Genomic DNA, 14,788 nt, shown 5'->3' with positions numbered 1-14,788 from the left:
GTTTTATTTGTCAAATGGCATCACAGTAATCTCTCTACAGCAGAGTCTCTGCACTTGCTGTGTGCATCTATTAATCCCTTTATATCTGTATGCTGTCAGTGAGACACACAGACAGTGTAACTGGTGCAGGGACAGGGCATTTGTCCTGCCCAGAAACCTGCTATTCCTCCTGCAGAAACAAGGGAAATGGAACCACACCATCAAGTTTCCGACTCTGGGTGCAAGAGAAAACTGCTGTGCCCAGTCTTTCTCTTTGTTACCATCAGTGTCACAGAAAAGAATGGCTCATTGGCATTCTGATCCTGCAAAACACTTGAGTTCCATCAGCCTTCGGGTTAGGGTTCTGGGAAGGAAAAAAGCTGCATCTGGCCAGCTGTGAGCATGCCAACATCCCTCTGGAGAGGCCACACCAGCCGAGACAAAGGGCAGACAAAGGGCTGATGATGGCTTCTTCACATACACCACTGAAGTTGCTCTCCTGCTGAACAAGACATGCCCGTACTGACACGAAGGACCAAGCTCTCTGTGCACTCTGCAAGGTGTCAGCCTTTTGCTATGGGCAGACTGACAATTATCTCTAGAGGTCTGGTGATGGCTCTGTGCTGCGTGCAGTCACTCAAAGGTGTGTGTGGACCCGAACCCTGCTCGCGTAGTTCTGCCCCTGCAGCTGCAGCTGATGCTTTGGCAACACCACCAATTGCACAGCAGCCCAGCAGTCAGGCACCTCTCCACCAGCATCCTAACAGCATTACCTTTATCTACGCTGCACCCCGAACTGTGAAACCCAGCAGTGCTGCTTCCCCCTTACCTCTCAGGCTGCAGCCATTGGCTGGATCTATTTCTCTGCCATCTATTTTGAAAGCCCAGCGCCCAGGGATGTTAACGTTGGTCGTTTCTTCAATATTGACTATGTCAGGGGTTCTAGAGCCTGGAATGCTAAAGAAGTTGGTGAAGTTTCCACCGTTGAAACCAGCCTGAAACAGAGAGTGAGCAGAATACATCACACACCTTTGCTAGGGGAAAGCAATGCTGCATTTCTTTGCCCCCCACAAGAACTCCCGACTCTATCGTCTTTACTTTTAAAGTGCCTTTTCAGACAGTTTGGATGTGAGTGCAGAGCTCAACAGATACTACAAGTATGTATATTTACTATAGGTGTGTATTTAGTGGCCAAGATAAAGTGAGGAAGCAGCAGATGGAAGCAGGGAACCCCACCTCCCTTGAAGAGATGGATTGACACCAAATTTTGAAGCCCTTGTCCCACTGTGCCCAGCAGTGGGCTTGCAAGGGCAGTGCTGGGCATGCTGAGGGACCACGTGGCATGAGCAAGCATGGATATGTTGTGAAAGCTTCAGGCAGCCATCCAAGACCTCAATGGGGATGGAGATACAGGAGCAGGAGCCTCACCTGGGCCATCACCCCGCCGAGACCAGTCAGGGGGTCCCCTCCGCTGGCTGTGCCCGTGGTCCAGCTGATTTCATGGTAGTTAAATAGGGCAAAAGATGACAATCCGTCTGTGATCAGGACAGCTTGGAAAGTGTTTACCTGTTGAAAACCATGAGCGCATTCATGCGGTGAGACCACTTTTCTTACACTGCATGCCTGCCCTTCTGCCACCTTCATCTCTGGCCCAAACAAGACAGAAGAGCCTCGTAGAAGCCAAATGAGATCTGAAATACCCTCACCTTCCATCAGCTCCCATCCCACCACCGACCCCCACCTGGAAGGACAACAGGACCATCTCCGATCTAATTTAACGCCAATAGATGGCAGCACGAGAATAAGCTCGCGGAGAAAAAGCAGTCAGCAGGATTTGGGTTGTTATGACTTGTTATCTTCCATTAGCCTATCTTAGCTTTATTCCTCGCCGCATTATCTTACCTTCTGCATTCATATCCTACAATACCGTTAACGGTGGATTACATCCAAAACAACCATGTATATGATGTGCTTTGCTCGGCTGCCAAATCCCCTCGCTACCTGCTCCATCCACTGCTTGCATTTCTTTCTTTCACTTGAAATGACTCTGCATTTCCAACCTCCCCAGACTCCAGATACGTCCATGTGACTGACATCCCAAGTCCCACAGGAGAAGGGGACATTCTGCCAGCCAGTGAGAGTGGCATAGCCTGAGCTCTTCCCTCTTATAGTCGCATAGAAAGACAGAAAAGGCCTCCCTCCTTGAGATACCCCTCCATCCATGCAGATCCAGTAGTGGAGGTCATCACTGGGAACTAAAAACCACTGAGAGGTCATCACTGGGAACTGGTGAGACACTGGAGTGGGTTTCCCAGAGCAGTGGTGGCTGCCCCATCCGTGGAGTTGTTGGATGGGACTTCGAGCAGCCTGATCCAGTGGGAGGTGTCCCTGCCCCTGGCAGGGGACTTGAACTGGATGAACTTTAAGGTCCCTTCCAACCCAGTCTATTCTATGATTCTATGATAAAAGAAATCGCTTCTCTCAGCATTATGCATTTTCCTGTCTTTCCCATCCCTGCCTGCCCTAAACAACGCTGTGCTGGGATATGCCATGATAAATGACTGCTCCTCCTGCCTCAGAGGCACGCACCAATTCTTATCCTGCCGGCTAAAGCTTTGCTGCTCCGTGTTAACAAAGGTCCCATGTGCTAAAGGACAAAGTGGTGACACCGGAGCGCTGAGGGGCTGAGGATCACTGCATCACTTCACATCCCCTTACATCGAACCCTGTAGTTCTAGTCTCAGTGAGCACAAACTCCTGAAGACTGAGGAGGGGATCCCACGGTTGCAGTCACTACCTTCATGCCACCAGGGAAGTCACTTCCAGGGCGCATTAGGCTCCTCCCATGAGAAATCTTGGAAATGGAGGCAAAGCAGCCTGTACAAGCTGTCAGGGAGAGCGAGAGGTGTGGGCAGAGCTGCCTCATGACAGCAGCAAATGGCATAGTTCATACCAGGGCAAGTGGGAGAGCCAATGAACAGAAGCCATCATTTCCACTCATCATTTCCAGCCTCCTTTCCCTGGGATTCTGCCTCCTATGACCAGTTTTCTCTTCGTCTCCTCAGCACCTTTGCCCGCCTTTGCCAAGTCTTTCTCTACCACAGTAAGATCATAGAATCATGGAATTGTTTGGGTCGGAAGCAACCTCAAAGCCCATCCAGTCCCACCTCCTGCCATGGGCAGGGACACCTCCCACTGGATCAGGGGCTCCGAGCCCCATCCAACCTGGCCTGGAACCCCTCCAGGGATGGGGCAGCCACCACTGCTCTGGGCACCCTGGGCCAGGGCCTCCCCACCCTCACAGCAAAACATTTCTGCCTAAGATCTCATCTCAGTCTCCCCTCTTTCAGTCTAAAAATTGTTTTCTCTTGGCCTGTCCCCGCACCCCCTGATCCAGAGCCCCTCCCCAGCTTTCCTGGAGCCCCTTTCAGCACTGGAAGCTTCTCTTCTCCAGGCTGAACAACCCCAACTCTCCCAGCCCTTCCTTGTATGGGAGGTGCTGCAGCTCTCAGATCATCTCCGTGACTTCCTCTGGACTCGGTCTAACAAATCCATGTCCATCCTGTGCTCTGGACTCCAGAACTGAAAGCCACAGCTCAGAAGGCACTAACAGATAAAGGCAGGATAGTGCAAATAAGGGTTCTCTGATGGAGCAACAAACCCTGCTCTGGTCAGGAGCCCATCTGGACTTGACAAGAGCTGACCTGGTACCAGAATATTTCAGATCTCCTCATTAGAAGCACTTGTAGAACCATAAACACATCCTTGTTCGTGCTGAGGGCCAAAGACACATGGAGCGCTCTGGCCATGTAACAAGGCTCTCAGAAACCAAACCCATCTGCTCGGCCATCATTAAGAGACGGTAACCGCAGCGTCCCCAAGGCCACATTCACAAAATTGTTTCCTGCAGCTTTTCTGCATTGCGATGAATTCCCTGCTTAAGTTGCATCATGCTATTCCGCATGCCAACTCGGCGCCCTGGCCGCTATTGAACGGGAAGGCTGCTCTATAACAAAATAAATTGTATTGTGTTGCAAATGTAATTCTTCAGGCAATACACGAATCTCTATATTGCTTGCTGTCTGCAAATATATATATATATGTGGGGTTTTTTTTCTGCAACCACTGCCAGGGCTGGCAAAAAAAAAAATGTGTTAAATCCCAGGCCTTTCTAACAAATGGGAAAAAGCTGAACTGTTTATCACAGCCAGCTCCTTGAGACAGAAGAACCCGGCTTTCTGCACTCACAGCACACAGGGTAAGCCTCACAACCCTTTCCCCATGCAATAGCAGGGATGTCGCTCGCTCTCTGCACCCCAAGCTTCTGCCCAGGCTCTGCCAGCAACGTGCCCTGAAATCCATCACATCCCCATCCTCTCAGATACAGCTCACACATTCTGGGAATATAAGAGCTACCAGGGCTGAGGTGCTGGATGACTCTGGTCAGTCTGGATGGGTTTCCCCATGCAGACAGGGCAGTTGTCATCACAAAAATGCTGTCAGAATTCCCTTTGGTTTTCCCCTTCGTATCTCAGAGCAGCCGTTCAACCCTTTCCTACAAGATGCTCTCACTGCTGTCTTTGATTAGTGATGGGGAGAGAGCATTTCAGCCTCTGCTGCAGAAAAAGCCATCACATGTTTGAAAGGAAAAGGGCTTTTTTTTTGCCAAATAAATTCAAATTAAAGCTCCTGTTTTCTCTTTCCTCTCTCCAGCTCCTCAGAGGGTGGATTATTTCCAAAACTTAATTTACCACATATTCCTGAACTCAGGCCTTTTCTGTCAGAGCAGCTCACTGTCCTCATAGAGGCAAGGAGCAAATAATGACCTTAGCTTCATTTCAAAGCTGCCGTGGCCTTGCAAGGTGAGCTTGGGGTGCAAAACCAAGCAGACCCACACCACATCCCAGGTACATGTGAGCTGAATGTGGGGCCAGTTTATCATGGAATGGTTTGGGATGTGAAGGAACCTCAAAGCCCATCCAGTTCCACCCCCTGCCATGGGTAGGGACACCTCCCACTGGATCAGGGGCTCCAAGCCCCATCCTGGAGCTCTGTTATGGACAGACCTGACCCAGCATGAAGGGGTCAGCAGGGAGCTGCCCTCCTGTCCCACTTCAGGACAGGATGCGAATGCATGAGTATTTTAGCATCCCTCTTACTCTCTGCTCCATCCCTGGGCACCGCTTGCTGTGTCGCCGTCTCAGGAGGAGCCTGCTCTCTGCCTACACGCCTGGATGCCGCGCGCTCAGTCAGGCTGTTTTCCACACCGAGCCGGTTGCTCCTGGGTGCTTCTGGGTCTCACCCAACATTACTGCCATGATAACATGAATTCAAACTCCTTAAATTCACAGCACAGAAGTTGATGGGAGCCTCAAGAGGTTTTTATTTCAAGGCCAGGTTGGATGGAGCCTTGAGCAGCCTGATCTGGTGGGAGGTGTCCCTGCCCATGGCAGGGGGTTGGAACAAGAGAATCTTTAAGGTCTCTTCCAACCCAAACCATTCTATATCTCGGCAGAGCTACAGTTCAATGCTAAAACTTTGGCCTCTTTATAAAGGCCTTTTTTCCGCAGTGCCTGGAAGGCACAAGGAGCTCTGTTTTATTGCTGTGGAAGCACAGGCAAGGTGGAGATCGCGTTTCCCAGTACAGAGGAAAAATGGAACCTAACAAAAAATAACCACAGCACGATCAAAAACTCCTAACTGGTGTCAGAGCCTTGTTCAGGCGCGCTGCCTGCAAACACAGGGGTGATGCTTTCCCGGGAGATCTGAGAGCAGGGAGCAAGGCTTATACGGGCTGTCAGGGAGAAAGCAAAAGGACCATGGTGCCCAAAATGGAACTGAGGAACACAAAGTGGGTTACTCAGGTTTACTCACAAAGGTCAGATAGAGATATGTATATACACACACAAAATTCAGTCATCAAACACCACCCATCAAGAACTACAGCTGATAGCTCTTACTGGAGTCGTGCTGCTTCCTCCATAGAAAGTGACTTCTTCCCAGGTGACAATGAAGATCCAGGTGGCAGAGAAAGAGGACATGTCTTTGAAGTGCTTGCGGATGTCTTTGGAGGCTCTCCTCAGCAGCTCGGGGTCTGTGCTCTCCCTGTAGTAGATTTCTCCCCGGATGCCGTTGTGCACGTCTGCCCAAAAGGGCGCAACGAAGGCCCGTCCGTCCGTCAAGGGGAAGGCTTCTGGCGTGAACTGGCTGACAAGTGCATTGAAGGAAATCACACCGTTGTTGTTGACCTGCACAAAGGGACATGGTTTTGTTCGAACAAGCCTTTGCAGGGAGCAGAAAGCCATTAGTCTGTCAAAAAAAGTATGGGGGAATGATTTTTGTCAGAAGGTGGCTTATAATAATGACACCTGGTGAGACAGTCTGACCATCTAGGCAGAGATCCAACCTCATGGCCCTGGTGGTGGCCAAAAGGCTGAGTGTAGGAAGTCCCAAGTGGGATAAAAGTACTGAAAGGGGCTCCAGGAAAGCTGGGGAGGGGCTCTTGATCAAAGAGTGCAGGGATAGGATGAGGTGAAATGGTTTTAAACTGAAAGAGGGGAGATTGAGATGAGATCTTAGAAGGAATGTTTTGCTGCGAGGGTGGGGTGGCCCTGGCCCAGGGTGCCCAGAGCAGTGGTGGCTGCCCCATCCCTGGAGGGGTTCCAGGTTGGATGGGGCTTGGAGCCCCTGATCCAGTGGGAGGTGTCCCTGCCCATGGCAGGGGGTGGGACTGGATGGACTTTAGGGTCCCTTCCAACCACTCCATGACTCCTGCTTTCCCAGGATTGCCATGTACAGATAGGAGCCAGGCAGGCAGGAGAACAAGGGAGTCTTCATCTGTCTTATGAACCTGCCAGGCTGGCATGTTTATATCCCCCCCTGAACCAGGCATACCCACAGAGCCTGGATGCACCTGGGATCTGGCATACGGTCACGCTGACTTAGCCTGTCTAAAGTGCTGGTTTGGTGCTCTCTGGTGAACCCTGTCTTGGCCCCGCCTGGAGGAGCCGCCATCCCCTTCGCCACGCTCTCGCTGTGGCACCCCATGAGAACAGCCACCGCCTGTCCTTGTCTCAGGCACCTACATATGGGTCCACATCACTGCCCTTTTTTTTTTTGCCTCTGTGGGTCTCTGCATGTTCTTGTTTCTTGTCATGTAACAGGAATAATGTTCCTTGTGTCAAGGCCTTCGCTTTACTGTACCATTTAATCACCTGTGAAGAAAATTTATTGCCTTTTATATTCCTTCCCCGTGAACATTAGCCCATTAAATATACCTTTGACTTTCTTAATCATAAAACCTATCAGTTCATGAAATCTAAGAACTTGTCAGGTAGGCGCTAATAAATCTTCCAATTCCTGACAATGGAGAGAGTAAGTTTAAAATGCAGCCGCTGATGGCAAGGAAAAGAGTAAGGGCAAGGTCTGCTTCTCCACTTACATAAATGCTTCTGTACGGGGCTCCAAAAAAGATGAATGGGACAGAGATCTTGATCTCAGGAGAGCTTCCATCATCGACTTTGGGCGTTTTTGTGTCGTTCTGCCAGAATGGATACAGACTTGCCATGGCGTGAGCTGGAAGAAGAAAGAGAAGAGAGTCCCTAAAGCAATGTCAGGACTGGTCCTGACTTCAGATAGGCCACGTCAGGGCCCCCAGGGTTGCCTGCCCCCAAAAGCTGACCTCCTGTGAGGAGCAAAATTGCTGCCTTGCCCTCACCTCCTTCCTCGGCATGGATGCACTGGGGCTGCTGAAGGTCTGCTGGCCACCAGCCTGACCTAAGCCACGTGAGACTTTGGGGGTGTGTGAGGTGTCAGGCTAACAGCAACTACCCAAACCAGGACTTGGCTGCGATGGCCAAACCAGGACTTGGCTGCGATGCCTGCACAGCAGAGCCCTCCCCACCAGACCCGAGTGCTCCTGGCATGGGGTCACAGCCCAAGGTGTCACGACTGCTCCAACGCTTGCTGGCAAAATTAGGTTTGTTCTTCACTGTCCGAAGTTGTCTCCTAAAATCATTTCAGAAGATGGTTTGGGCGTGTTTCAATACAAGCCTAGTGCTTCCTACCAGGCTAAAATCCACCAGCTTGAGTCGCAAGCGGGCACTTCTGGCCCTAGGGCACATGTCCTTTCCCATTCCAACCCCTGCCAGATCTCCGCTGTCAAATCACCCTCCGTGCCTTGCAGTCAGCTACGGCTGTGGTTCCTCACAGCAATTCTGCTGGATTTTCCTCCCTGTCTTCCCTCTTTGATGTAGAAAAGCAGCGCCCTGTCCTCACAACATTCAATCTTGGCTGACATGAGCCACCGGGCTCTGAACAATCCTGGCTCTGTTCACCTGGATTCAGGACATGCTTTTATTTCCTATAAGCCTTACCCAGCGCTGTTCAGGGCCCTCCAGGCGAGGACTGCGTGCTCTGCATCCCGCCGGTATGGGTGCAGGAGGGCTCTCGGTGTTGCCCGAGCTGGGGGATGCTCTCTCCTAGCGCCCCAAGGATGCTCCCTGCTCAAAACTGCCTGGGAGCGGGGAGAGTTGCATTCTGACCCTTCTTCACAGGCTTAACTGGTTCAGTTTCAGGGAAAGGAGACAAGGAGAAGCCTGGCTTAACCCACTGGCATCCCGACTCCCTCAGGCACACGCGTGTTGCCAGAGTGACAGACATGAAGGGAGGTGGCGCGTGGCACTGTCCGAGCGGCAGGCCTGGTTTCGCTGGTACATCCAACAGGCTGCAGTAAAACTCCTGTCTGCCAGCAGTTAAAGGAGTCGTTTCACAGCTGTTACACACCTGACAAGTTATTACAGCTGTGGTGCAGCTGCAAGACACGGATTTTACTTCTGTTTTAAACAGGAAACCTCAGCAGAAACTTCTCGGTGCCGACCTCTTTGGCCACAATGCCACACCATTGCGTGCATCACCACATCCAGCCGAGCAGCCCAGCGGGCCCCACTAAGCACCAGTTTTGCCCCAGTGGCATTTCCCGTGGGTGAATTGGCAGCCTCATTTATCATAGAATCATTAAGGTTGGAAAAGACCTCTAAGATCATCCAGTCCAACCATCAGCCCACCACCACTGTGCCTACGTGCCACAGAGTGCCACGTCTACGTGTTTTTGAACCCCTCCAGGGACGGAGACTCCCCCGCTGCCCTGGGCAGCCTCTGCCGGGGCTTCACCTGACCCTCTGTCAGTAAGAAGATTTTTCTTCTATCCAGATTAAACCTCCCCTGGCACAACTTGAGGCCATTTCATCCTGTCCTAGCCCTTGTTACGGGGGAGCAGAGCCCAGCACCTGCCTCACCACAACCTCCTTTCCAGGAGCTGCAGAGAGCCATGAGGTCTCCCCTCATCCTCAACAGCCCCAGGTCCCTCAGCCGCTCCCAGAGCCCCCGGGCTCCAGACCCTTCCCCAGCTCCGTTCCCCTTCTCTGGGCTCACTCCAGCCCCTCAGTGTCTTTCTTGTAGTGAGGGGCCAGAACTGAACCAGGGCTCGAGGTGTGGCTTTGTTGTCCCACATGAGGAAAGAGAACCTGAGCTGTCTGTCCTCAGCCTGACAGCCACCCAACAGCAAACCTGGGAAATTGTTTCCAGAATTCCCTACTCCCCGGCTCCGGGTTCCTTTGCCAGAAGTCCTCAAGTTGGCCCCACATCCAGTACCATCCACGCAGCGCACATCAGTCACATCACTGTCAAACTACAGAGGCTTTCCAGCCCGGATCAGCTCTGCTTGCCCTTCTACAAATTGAAACATGACAAAGATTAATGACTCCACAAGACCGGCGAGCTGCTCCTGTGTTTTCAACATTATAGAAAATTACAGCATGGAAGAGATCCTTGGCTGCTGGTTGGTCTCACCTCCTGCCCAAAGCAGGGCTGACCCTACCGTTAGAGCAGGCTGCTCAGGGCCTCATCCAGCCCAGATGGCAACACTCCAGAAACTCCAGGATCCCTCTTGGACCCCCAGGATGCCTCTAGAGACCACCAGAACCATTCTTGGACCCTCAGGACTCCTTTAGGGTCCACCAAAACCCCTCTAGAGCCCCTCAGGACCCCTCTAGAAACCCCAGGACCCCTATAGGGACCACCAGAACACCTCTAGGATCCCCCAGGATGCCTTTAGGGACCTCCAGGACGCCTCTGCCATGGGCTGCAGACCTGTGACCCCACCAGAGGCATCTCTGCTGTCGGATGCTCTCCACGAGCACCCAGGGAAACCTCACTGCCTGCAAACTCTGGCATTTTGCTACCGCTCAGCCACTTTGCCCTTTCCTGGACGTTCACCCTGCTCAGCAGCCCCAACACCAGCAATGTTTCAAACTCCTGTTTCCTAGTGACCAGCCAGACCCGCGCAGCCTCTGGATTGCCCTGTGTGCACACACAGGGCTGTATAGATGATAAATATGCAAACATATGTTAAATGCTCACTGAGCTCAACAACTTCTGTGGCCTCGATCTCCTGCTGGCTTTGTCAGCTTCCTGTTCAGCGCAGCATGCCAGCTCCTCGTTCCATGTAAACCATCACTGCTTCATTGCTCTCAATGAAGCGAGGGCCATTTGCGCAGGCTGCCGATCCGTCTCACACCACGCAAGCTCTCACTCGTGCAGAATTGGCCCCTGTACTCACCCGTGAAGGCACACCGACCTCCCTGCTTAGCGCTCACCGTTAAAATCTAGAGTCCCTCCCTCTCCGTGGGGAACATCAAGTTCACCCTGGCGCTTGTTCTTGCTCCAGCCAAGGGCTGGGTGTATTTTCCGAGCCCTCCATGCTTTTGAGGTCTCTGGGCACTCCGAAGGAACCATTTTCCCAGCACAACTGATAAGCATTGCCCTCCCAGCACCCGAGTGGGAGACACTCACCTCGCTGCCGCGCAGTTAGCACCAAAAGGGTCACCCAGGTTCTGAGAAACAATTGCTTGTTCATCCTGCAAGAAGGAAAAAAAAATGGATATGCATCACATTGATAGGAAAACGTATCCTCAAGCAAACCTCACTGTCGCTTCCAAAGTTGCCCAACTGCTGCGGCATTTTGTTATTCATTATTAAACCAATAAAAAATATCGCTAAAACACCTGCTTCAAGTTCTTCGCCCATCATTTCTGTTCATTACACGCAGACAGGGCTCACGTAGAGCTCCCAGGAAGGCACTGCGTGCTCCCAGCATGCGTGCACATGTTGGAAAAGGATGTGATCGGCTTCAGACAGAAACTATACCTGTGCATTATGTACAGCCTTCGCTTCATGACCAACCTCTCTGCCTTCTCAGCATTCTATATCCCGTGCATTTCAGTTGTGAGGACACAGGGGCTGCAAAACCCGGCGCCTCTTTCTTCTCTCCCTCTGGATCTGTTTCTATGACGCATGGGGACCAACAGATCCAACTCCTAAGCATATCCACGTAGAGCACAGGACTGCAGAGGGAACAGGCCATCGTCCGTCCCACATCATTCCCTCTTCACTCCCGTTACTGGAGCTCAGAAAGCACGAAACAAGGTGGAAGGAAAGTTCCTCCCCGCTTCTTGCCTCAGCGCTGGCCGCAGCCTGCTCCCAGCAACTGTGCTCCCTGTTGAGAACAATTCATTCCACCAAGGAAAAGTTTTACCACATTGCCTGTCTTGGAAAGATGAAGGGAGCATGACAGGATTTTATAGAGACCATAAATCTGAGCCGCTGTGGATTCATTAGCAGAGACCAAGCTGGCAATGAGTAGTGGAGGCTGTGATGGTCCAAAAGCAAGAGTGAGACTGGCACCGTTTGGGAAACACAATGGGCAATAAAGAATACCTCATTTAACATATTCCATCCGAAATACAGTTTCTTAGGTATGGGGAAAAAAAAAAAATTACCTACCTGTTCCGTAGACGAGAGGAGAAATCAGGACTGAAATTTTAGTCTGATCTTGGTGGACGGGGTCGAAATCCTATGTCAATGGAGAATGCATGCCGGTCCTCCTTTGCCAATTATTGCTGATGACTGAAACAATGTCTCAGTCCCCCTGCTCTCGCAATTGAAAAGTCCGTTTTCTTCAGCGTTGTTTCAGGGGTGGAGGCGTGTTGAGTTGCAATCTCGACTGTTGCTTCTATTGGTAACCACCAAACTAATATGGAGATCAGATTCTGGCCTGGAGAGGGAAAGAAGCCTCTTTCTTCCCCGAAAGCTCACCCCCTTCAGGTGGATTCAGATGGGAATGTCAGTGAGCCGGAGCTGGGCTTGCGGCTGTGCTGTTCAGCATCGCTTTTCGCTGAAGGAAAGAAAAAACAACCTGGCTCGGAAGAATTGAGCCCCTTCCTCCTTTGTGTAAGGGAAAAAAAAAGCCCCATCTATATAATGTTACCGCATTAGCATTAAGCAGTGCTGTGCTTAAAGCCCCGCGCTAAGGCACTGCCCCACAGCCTCAATGCAGTCACTTTTCCATCCAAGTCTTGCTTTACTTTCTGCAGCCAACTGCTGCTTTTACAGGTGGAAGAGGGAAAACTTACCCAGTCTAAGTCCTCTTATGCTCTCTCCCAGTCTGCTGAGAAGGGTTTCATTGCTGTTCCCATTTCCATCCTCTCTGGAAGGGCTGGCGGATGTTTTTGCTCAAGCAGTGGGGAGTTTCGGGGGGGCGGCTGTGAGTGTTATTACTGTTTTTACTTGTACAACCTGCGTTTTCCACGGGGGTTTCCCCGCCTCTGGTGTCCGGGCTGCAGGTCACACCCGCAGCAGCTGGGGAAGGTGTCTGTGAAGTTCTCTTCCCACACTGTCCCCCTTCTCCTGCAACACACAGCCCAGCTTCTTCTCTAATTCCATCTCCCCTGCCCTCCACCTGTAATGCCATCACGTACCTGCAAGCCTGAGGGCTGCGTTAGATACAGAACTACCTCAAGGGACAAAACTGTGGCCACCTGAGCTCAGCAACTACCAAGGATGCTTACTTTTCCTTGGGGTTTGGCTGCGGCAGTCATTTGGTGAGCATTTCCATCCCCGCCGATGGCCACATGTCCTCGCTGAAGGAGTACAGGACCATTGTGAGCCCCGGAGAGCAGTACCTGCCAAGGGCAGTAAGCCTAAATGGCGTTACAGAGACCAAAGTTCCTCACCTGAGCCCCATCTGTCGCCTGAGAGAAGCTCTCTGCTTTAGTTTCATCCACATCCACGTCAGATGAGAGAGGCAAAACAGTGGCCGAGGGGTGAAGGATGCAGTGGGTAGAACCCGGTGATGCCTCCAGCCTGCACTAAGGCTCGGCTAAGACAGGAGGTGCTCCAAGCCCAGCACGTGGCGTGGGAGCACGGCCGTGTTTGCCCAACCTTAGAGGAAGAAGGAATTGCCCTTCTGACTTTCTGGGTGAGGGCCTTTTACAACCTATTTTCCCTGCTAGGATAGGTGTTCCTCCTGCGCTCCTCGTACACCCGCTCCCCACCTCTCACAGGATCATAGAACAGTTTGGGCTGGAAGGGACCTTAAAGATCATCTCGTTCTAAACCCCTGCCATGGGCAGGGACACCTCCGGCTGGATCAGGCTGCCCGAGGCCCATCCAACCTGGCCTGGAACACCTCCAGGGATGGTTCCTCTCATCAGGAACAGAGAGAGGATGGGAATTCCAGCAGCCAAACAAGAAGCACATGGAAGCCCAGACTCATATCCCAGGATCTCGAGTGCTCCTTGAAGTACCTAAATTCACCCTGAAGTGCCACATTTTACCCTCAGTAGTTTCTTGAGGAGGGCAGGGGGCTGATAAAGCAGCACTACGTGATACTCCGGATGGCAGATCGCTCCCAGCCTGCCACTCCACACACTCTGGCTCCTCCTTTCCCTCCCACACAGAGTTTAAACCCTACCAGCCACAGGAAAATCAATTGCCTCTTCTCATTCTGTTTTGTAAGGCAGAGAAAACCAGTGAAAACAGGTTTTCCTCTGCTCCTTGGTCAGTTTAATATTCAGGTCCTGTTCGTCCTGGACAAGTCTACGCTGATGAAGTTTGATTAGGTTTCACTGTCTCTTTGGGGAAGACTTTGTCTTCCAGGCTGTTTTCTTTGGGCAGGGGATGCTCCCATCATGCAGTTCTGAGTGCATCGGAGCTGGACAAATAACCACATTTGCTTTTTCCCTTTTCCTTGTAGCAGGAAACTTCCCTCCCATGCCTGACCTCAAGAGAAAAACAAGCATTAAGATGAGACTCCATCTGCTTGACCTCAGCAGAGCAACTGCAGGCGGTGCCTTGTGCATTCCCATTTCAGGGGATACTGGCCCAGCCTGCGGAAGATGCCTTGGCGAGGGGTTTGCCCAGGAGCTGTGTTCAGCCGGAGGAGCATCTCCCTCCTCCTGCCTCTCCCCAGGGTTGTTCGGTGCAGGCCAGCATGGGGTAGGCATGTGGCTACTGCCTTCACGGCCCACACTGCCCTCCTCATCCACAACTACTTGCCATGCCTTGAGCGTGAAGCTCTTTTAGCCCCAAGGCTGGTCCCACCAAGGATGCGGAGCAGGGAACAGCGAGTCATAGAATCATTTGGTTGGAAAAGACCTTTGAGATCAAGTCCAACCGTATCTGTCCACTACCAAACCACCCCCAAGCGCCTCATCTGACTGTCTTTTAGATCCCTCTGGGGATGGTGACTCCACCACTGCCCTGGGCAGCCTGAATGAGCTCGAGCCTCGTTCCTCACCCGGAAGCCAAGATGAGTCACTGCCATGGGGAAATACATTCCAGAAGAGGACAAGGTCTCCCAGCACTGCGACTTCTCTTTTCAACAAGCAGCACTTTGCACAAGTGGCTGTGCCCTGAGCTCACTGGCAGACAGCCGGCACGGGGTCATCAGGACCAAACATCTCGGCGGCTT

General features: G+C 51.9%; 1 protein-coding gene across 3 annotated transcripts in view; it reads right to left on the bottom strand.

The window, feature by feature from the left end:
* Nucleotides 1-14,735, bottom strand: part of TECTA (tectorin alpha) — a 31,499-nt gene extending 16,764 nt beyond the window's left edge. For all 3 annotated transcript variants that reach the window (XR_008453399.1, XM_054086903.1, XM_054086904.1), the window contains exons 1-7: nucleotides 14,615-14,735; nucleotides 11,821-12,998; nucleotides 10,831-10,895; nucleotides 7,421-7,554; nucleotides 5,940-6,227; nucleotides 1,408-1,545; nucleotides 809-974 (exon numbers count right to left, since the gene is read on the bottom strand). Coding sequence is in view for 2 of the 3 variants with exons in the window: in XM_054086903.1 (XP_053942878.1) it covers nucleotides 809-974; nucleotides 1,408-1,545; nucleotides 5,940-6,227; nucleotides 7,421-7,554; nucleotides 10,831-10,894 (790 nt within the window). In the remaining variant the exon portion in view is untranslated. The remainder of the gene's footprint in view (nucleotides 1-808; nucleotides 975-1,407; nucleotides 1,546-5,939; nucleotides 6,228-7,420; nucleotides 7,555-10,830; nucleotides 10,896-11,820; nucleotides 12,999-14,614) is intronic.
* Nucleotides 14,736-14,788: the final 53 nt, after the last annotated feature.

Source organism: Cuculus canorus, chromosome 23 (assembly GCF_017976375.1).
Source record: "Cuculus canorus isolate bCucCan1 chromosome 23, bCucCan1.pri, whole genome shotgun sequence".
NCBI classification, from domain to species: domain Eukaryota; kingdom Metazoa; phylum Chordata; class Aves; order Cuculiformes; family Cuculidae; genus Cuculus; species Cuculus canorus.
Note: the sequence above shows the minus strand (reverse complement) of the source record. Positions and strands in the feature narration are given on the sequence as shown.